Source organism: Petaurus breviceps, unplaced genomic scaffold (assembly GCF_028583685.1).
Source record: "Petaurus breviceps papuanus isolate PSGF00001 unplaced genomic scaffold, PetGlider_PUasm1.0 90825, whole genome shotgun sequence".
Lineage (NCBI taxonomy): Eukaryota > Metazoa > Chordata > Mammalia > Diprotodontia > Petauridae > Petaurus > Petaurus breviceps.
In genome coordinates, this window is record NW_027187353.1 from 17,593,902 (window position 1) to 17,600,536 (window position 6,635).

At 48.2% G+C, this 6,635-nt stretch overlaps 1 protein-coding gene across 2 annotated transcripts in view; it reads left to right on the top strand.

The window, feature by feature from the left end:
• The first annotated feature begins 5,769 nt into the window (after positions 1–5,769).
• The window catches only part of FBXO22 (F-box protein 22), a 27,577-nt gene continuing 26,711 nt past the window's right edge, over positions 5,770–6,635 (top strand). For both annotated transcript variants that reach the window (XM_069071412.1, XM_069071413.1), the window contains exon 1: positions 5,770–6,028. In XM_069071412.1, the coding sequence (XP_068927513.1) occupies positions 5,898–6,028 (131 nt within the window). In that variant the 5' untranslated portion in view covers positions 5,770–5,897. The remainder of the gene's footprint in view (positions 6,029–6,635) is intronic.

A 6,635-nucleotide genomic window follows, 5' to 3' on the forward strand; every position in this document is an offset into this window, starting at 1 on the left:
TTAAAGATTCATGCTTCCCAGTACCAATCTTTAAATTTTCCAAAGCTCTTACGGTACATTTGATTAATTTTTGTACTTTGTGAATGCAAGTTGATCTTTTCTGCAGTGTGGTGGAAAGTAATGAAAATTCCTCAAGCATGTCAATCATTAAAACAAGGTCTTAAAAGAAATTTGTTAGCTAATATCTTTACCAAACCAAAATAAGAAGAGAAAATGCATTTATAATGTGGGCTGTGCACACATATACACATGCTACCCATCTGAGTTCAAGTATTTGACAAATTTTAATCATTTCAATTTGAAATTCTTTTAACTACAATATTTAATTCAATTTGATTTTTATTACCTAGGTGGTAAAGAATAAATTTCATCCAGAAATATTTTAAAATTAACTTTTTTTTACTTCAAATGTCAATCAATAAACATTTATTACGCTTTTGCTATGTGCCAGGTATTGTACTAAGTGTTGGGGCAGGGGGATAGAGGGTGCAGATGTGAAAAAGAATATAGCCCCCATCCTAAAGGAGCTTACAATCTAATGAATGAAGACAACACAGAAAAGGAAGCTGGAGGCGGGTTGGGGAGAGAAGGTAATCCAGCATGAGGGCAAGATGGAAAAGTCAAAAGAAGCCGAGTGGGAAATGAACCAGACACCTTCCTTTAGTGGAAGTTTAGGGAGCTCTCTGTTTAGAGGGGCCCAGGGACAGAAGGCACATGATGACCTCTGAGTATCAGGGCTGATGTGATCTTGCAAGATGAGGTTCCAGGGGTCATGATGGAAAAATCCAAAGGAACATGGCCAGATGGAAAATAAAGAGGATACCCTGAAATGTTGAATCATCAAATTAACAGTGCCAAATGATTACTTGGGGAAAATGTTCTAACAACTTCATAGTTATTCTTCCCAACATTGTGTTAGCACTATGAGAATACAAGGCAATTATTAAGTTTACTTTCAAATATTAAGGTTGCACTCATTTAAAGTAGACAACAATATATTGAAACTTGTAGGATCGATATTTTATTTATTCACTAAGCTGGAAATTGTCATTAGCCAACTTTTTTTTTTAAAAAACCTTGAATTTTAATATGGGTTTTAGAAGCGCCATATTCCTTAATTTTTTCTCCCAGACAAGTTTGCCTAACTAGATTTATTTGTACCATTCAGGGTTATTAAACCTGTCCTCCATTCCTGGAACAGATGGACGTGCTTTTTTTTTGCTGTGACTCCTAAAAACCAACCTATCAAACAATCTTTCCATCCTGTACTGTTCTGTAAAAGAGAAATGTTTGTTTTTCATTCCAATAATCTGGAAATGTAAGAGAAATTTATTTCTTCCTTTGAGAAATGTGATGGGTTTTCTTCAATGACTGATTATTCAACAGATTCAAAATGTGGTTAATCTAGTGGTTTGGGTGCTCCACAGCTATTCTTGTTTTTATTTTTTGTGTCTGTTTTCAATTTGTTTCATTTTTAAAAATCACAATGCCTAAAATTGGCATTTTAGGGAACACGGTCTGAAAAAAATAATTTCCCACTACATTAGCAAAACAGTTAACACTTGAGAGTTATCTATAAAATTTTGATTATATAACTTTAAAAATAACACATTTTAACCTAGAATGCCTCATTTTTTCCATTTATACCTACACCTTCAGTGTGACTTGGAATTTCTTGCTAAATCCACTATCAACTTTTTTTATATTTCTATCACTGTGAATAATATGACAAGACATAGCATAAATGCTCAGTTACTGTCCAGTCCAGAAGAAAAGCCACTCATTGTCATTTATGAACCAGTGTAGTTCCTAGTTGAATATTGGGGTTAATGACGAAGACAAAAGTGAAACAACATTATCCTTTGTAGGACCATCACTCCTTGGCCAATGACTCCCATGAACAAACTTCTTTGCTGAATTTGATAATAGCTTTGGAATACCAGAACATTTTCACAGCATAAAAGCTACAGATATGACATGTTTTTTTTTTTGTTTGTTTGTTTAATCTGTATTAGTAACATCTTCTCCATTTCAAAGTACAATCCACAGGCCAAACTTATTTTTGTATGGTCAGCAAGCTAAGAGTAGTTTTTACATTTTTAAATAAAGTATTGTATTTTAAATTGTAAAAAGCAGTGTTAGTTCCCTGGGCTACATAAAAACAGGTAGTAGTACTAGGTCAGACAGTAGCTTGTCAGTCCCTGGTCTAGACAATAAACCAAGCCTTAATTTCTAGCATTTGCTGATTTCCATAGTATAAATAGTCCCACTGTGGTGGATTTCAACCTACCAACCTGGCATCACTGAATGCAAAGCTGGGAAAAGATGTGTAGTAACCTGCCATTATCTAGTATTTCCACCATGCAGGTACAGTAGACACAAATCACCTCAAGAGCATAGATAATAGTAAATCTAATGAAATTGTTAAAAAGTGATGAGTTTTGAGTGTTTATTACCTTTATTTTAATATAATTTGCTTAATTATAAATTTAAATAATTTTAAATAATGGTTGTTTAACAATTGACTCACAAAAATCCTGAAAATTTAACAACTGGTTCTGCATACCACTGCTTGTAGTTCATCTAATAGTTAACAAAAGGCTTACTTAGCCTTAGCAATGAGAAACTATTTAACAGGTATGCATTGTCGGTTCAGTTGGGCATGGATTCACCACCTCTCTGTTGTCAATGCCCAGACAACCAGTGCTGGAGGGAGGAGCTCTTGGCTCCTGATGCCCTGACTTTTTTGTACCTAAGATAAAAAGATAAGGTATCAGTGGGTCTGAGCCATAACCCCCAGAAACAATTAAAGGCAGTTTCAATACTTCTTAAGGAAAATCTGCTTTTAGGGCAGTGACTGAATAATCCTGACCTCTGAGGTGAAAGAATCCTTTGGGAGGAGAAAAAGAAAAATCACAAGAGAAAGACAGCAAACCAGCAAAAACAGCAACAGCATGCAGCAAATCAGCAGTGCCCCATGTTAATGAAGTGATTAATTAATTAAGTGACAGAAGGAGGAAGAGAGAAGAGACCAGAAATCCCATGCTACATTGACTTCCCCCCTTCAGAAGCACCGAGCTCAGGATCTTGACCATAATGCTCAATCAATTGGTGCTGCCCTTGATGGGGCCTGAGCCCACTGCTGCCACCCCTGAGGCAGGATGATTATCTTCTTGTGCTGGGACCTACCAAGGTTTCCTACATCTCTGTATCTACCCCAGGTCTATCTTTTGAGCTATAATCTCACATAACCCACTGACTTTTGGACATCTTGAGAGTCGTGATGTAAAAGAGTGGGGATGAGCAAAAGCAACACAGGAACACAGCATAGGTCATGTAGTCACCGGTAGTGAGATTGCTGGGAGGCTGTACTACCAGCACCGGGATCAATACTGAGAACTGCCCTGTGCCGACACACACCTGAGTCATCCTTCCTTGCCGATGCTGTCCTTTATCTCTTCTCTCTTTTCTGGCTGGAGCCCTTGATTAAGCCATCTACATTGATGGTGCCACTCCCTCTCCTCTCACCCCTTCTGAACTCATGATTCACCTAGAGCTCTTCTCTCCAAAGTTACCAACGATTGTTAATTGCCAATTCTAGTCAATACTCATCCTTTTTGACCTTTGCAGCCTCTGACACAGTTGATTAGCCCCTTCTTGATACCCTCTTCTCTTTAGGTTTTTGAGACACTTTCCTCCTAGTTCTTCCTGACTACTCCTTCTTGGTCTCCTCTGATGGATCTTCATCCAGGCAACATCCACCTCCTGCCCCCAAGCTCTGTCCTGGACCCTCTTCTCCCTCTATACTATTTCACTTAGTGATCTCATTATCTCAATTGTCAGATTTGTTGATCCAGCCCTAACCTCTCTCCTGATCTCTCATCTCTAACTCCATCTCTCCCTTTCTATTGTCTCATCCCCAACTGCCTACAGAATGTTTCAAGCTGGATGACTCTTACATATGTTAAACTAAATATATTCAAGGCTGAATTCAATCTATTTCCCCAAGCACTCCCCTCTTCCTGACTTGATGGAGGACACCATCACCTTCACAGTCACGCAGGAAGACAACCTAAGAGTCTGGGCTCCTCACTCTCAGCCCTCCACATCCAGATCCCCATATGCACCCCCTTTTCCCCTCTGACACTGCCACCATGATGGTGTAGGCTCTCATCTGCTCACACCTGGACTATTGCAGTGGCCTCACACATGGTCTCCCTGACTCGTCTCTCCCCACTTAAGTCCATCCTCCACTCAGCTCTCAAACTCAGCTTCCTAAAAAACAAGTTGGACAATGCCCCCCCACCCTCCATCCCCATTCAGTAAACCTCAATGGCTCCCTATCCGGTTTGGCTTTTAAAGCCCTTCAAAACCTGGCCGTTCCTCACACTAGACACTACATTTCCTGACCAGGCATTTTCACTGGCTGTTGCCCTGCTTGGAAGCCCTCTCCCTCCCCGCCTTTGCATCGGGCTGCCCTGGCTCCTTCAAGTCTCTGCTAAAATCTTCTTGATCTCTGTCAATGCTACCGCCTCCCCTTGGTTGATGGCCTCCAATTTATCATGGCTATGTGGTGATGGGGTGCTGTCTTCAGGGATGCAGATGACAAGCTGTCCATGGCCCCCTCCCAGCTGGGGGCCTCCAGGTGCTGGAAAGAGCCCCCATATCTGTGAGATCACAGACTCCCCCCCCCCCCAGGAGGTTGCTAGGCTTCTGGGCGTCTGTGGCCCCTCTCTGGGCCGGTTTCCAACACGAGGGTGGTTGGACCGGGTCAGTGGCTCCCGAAGGCTGTGAGGAAGGCTCCTCCAGGGTGCCCTGAGAACCGTACAGAACTTACCCTGGTACTACTCTACCTTTTTGACCCTCTAGAACCTTGAGTTCAGTTGAGCTAAACATGAGCAGAAGAATGCAGAGGTTTGGAAGCCCCTGGACTGATCAATAGCGGACTGATCACGACCTCATCAGGACCCTCTGACGCAGGCACTCGGGCTCAGGGACCCCTCCGGGGCCGCAGGGACGCTCAGGGCAGGACTCCCCGGCCCATGCCCACCCACCCCCAGAATCCAGCGGCTCCACTGGCATGGGATCGGATTCTTTTTTAAATCACGTTTGAAAATGAAATGTTGGTGAACGATGGAAGGCGACCTTGTGTCGTGGTGAGAGCCAGCCTTGGGGTCAGGGGGGCCCAGGCCGGAGGCATGGTGCGGCCAGCACTGACCCAAGGGGTTCAAGTGCTGCCTCCTGGAGTTCCAAACAGCGCTCGGAGCCCATCTCCGTCCCGGACAAGGTGGGGATGGGAACGGCCGGCAGAAGAAGCGAAGAAGAACCAGGAGCCCGGCTGGGGGAGCCCTTCCAAAGGCCCCCGCCCCCCTGAACTGGACACGCTAGCACCCTTCATTCGCCTGCATGTGTGCCCCTTGGAGGAGAGGCTATTACGATCATCCCCATTTTACAGGTGGGTAAACTGAGGCAGGGCAGGGTCACCCAGCCGGTGAAGGTCTGAGGCTGGATGTGGGCTCAGGGCTTCCTGACTCTAGGCCGAAGGGCGGCCAAGGAGCCACGCCCTGGGGGCTTAGGGGTCTGCTGGGGTCACTGCCCCGCGAGGACCTCCTGGAAACCTGCCCTCCTCCTCCGGGCCGAGGTGCCCCGCTAGGCGAGACAACTGGTGGGAGGGGGGGAAGGAGGGACACGTGGCAGCAGCAGCCAGACTTCACACCGGAAGTGAGGCTGGGCGGGGGCGGGGCCTCCGTGCGCGGCCCCGCCGGGCCACGCCCCCCCGCGGGCGCTAGCGGAAGTGGCGTGCATCCGCGCTGGGCGTTCAAAGCGGTGCGTTGGAGCGCTCGCAGCTGCTGTCGTCGCGGCGGCACCAAGCGAGGGCCGGCTGCGGGGAGGCAGCGATGGAGTCGGTGGGGAGCGGCGGCTCCTCCTCCGTGGACTCTCAGGCCGCCTTCGTGCTGAGCAACCTGGCCGAGGTGGTGGAGCGCGTCCTCGCCTTCCTGCCCACCAAGGCGCTGCTACGGGTGGCCGGGTGAGGAGCCCCGGGGGACGCGGGGAGGGCCGGGCCCCCGCGCGGCGGCCTCCGTCCGCCAGGCTGCCCCTCCTCCCCAGCAGGCCCACAGAGTCTGGGCCTGGCCGCCGCCTACCCCCTCCTCTCGGGTAGGCGCGCGGGCCCGCCGGGCTGCACCTGCCCCGCCCCCCACCCGGGTCGCCGCTGCCACTGATGCTGATGCTGTTGCCTTTGCGGCCGCCGCGCGTGCGCACTGGGCTCAACCGCCACTTCCCCCGCCCCCCACAGCTGCTTTCGGCCCAGGGCCCAGCAGAGCCCTAGAGAAAGGGAGGGATGGGGGGTGGTTGGGTGGGGAAGAGTGCCGTGCCCCCACGTGACCCGTGGCCCTCGTGTCTCCCGCGCTCTGGGGCCTGGGCCGGGAGGCTTCCAGAGCGCTTTGACGTTGGGCCCCTCCTCCCCCCTGGGGGTCCCGTGAGGCGGCCCTGGAGCCCACGGAGCCATAGCTGGCCCTAGTGTGAAGCCTGAAGGCTTGGCAGACCCCTCCTTCATCCCATTAACAGATGAGCAGGCTGAGGCCAGCCATGGCTCCGTGGGCTCCAGGGCCGCCTCACGGGACCCCCAGGGGGGA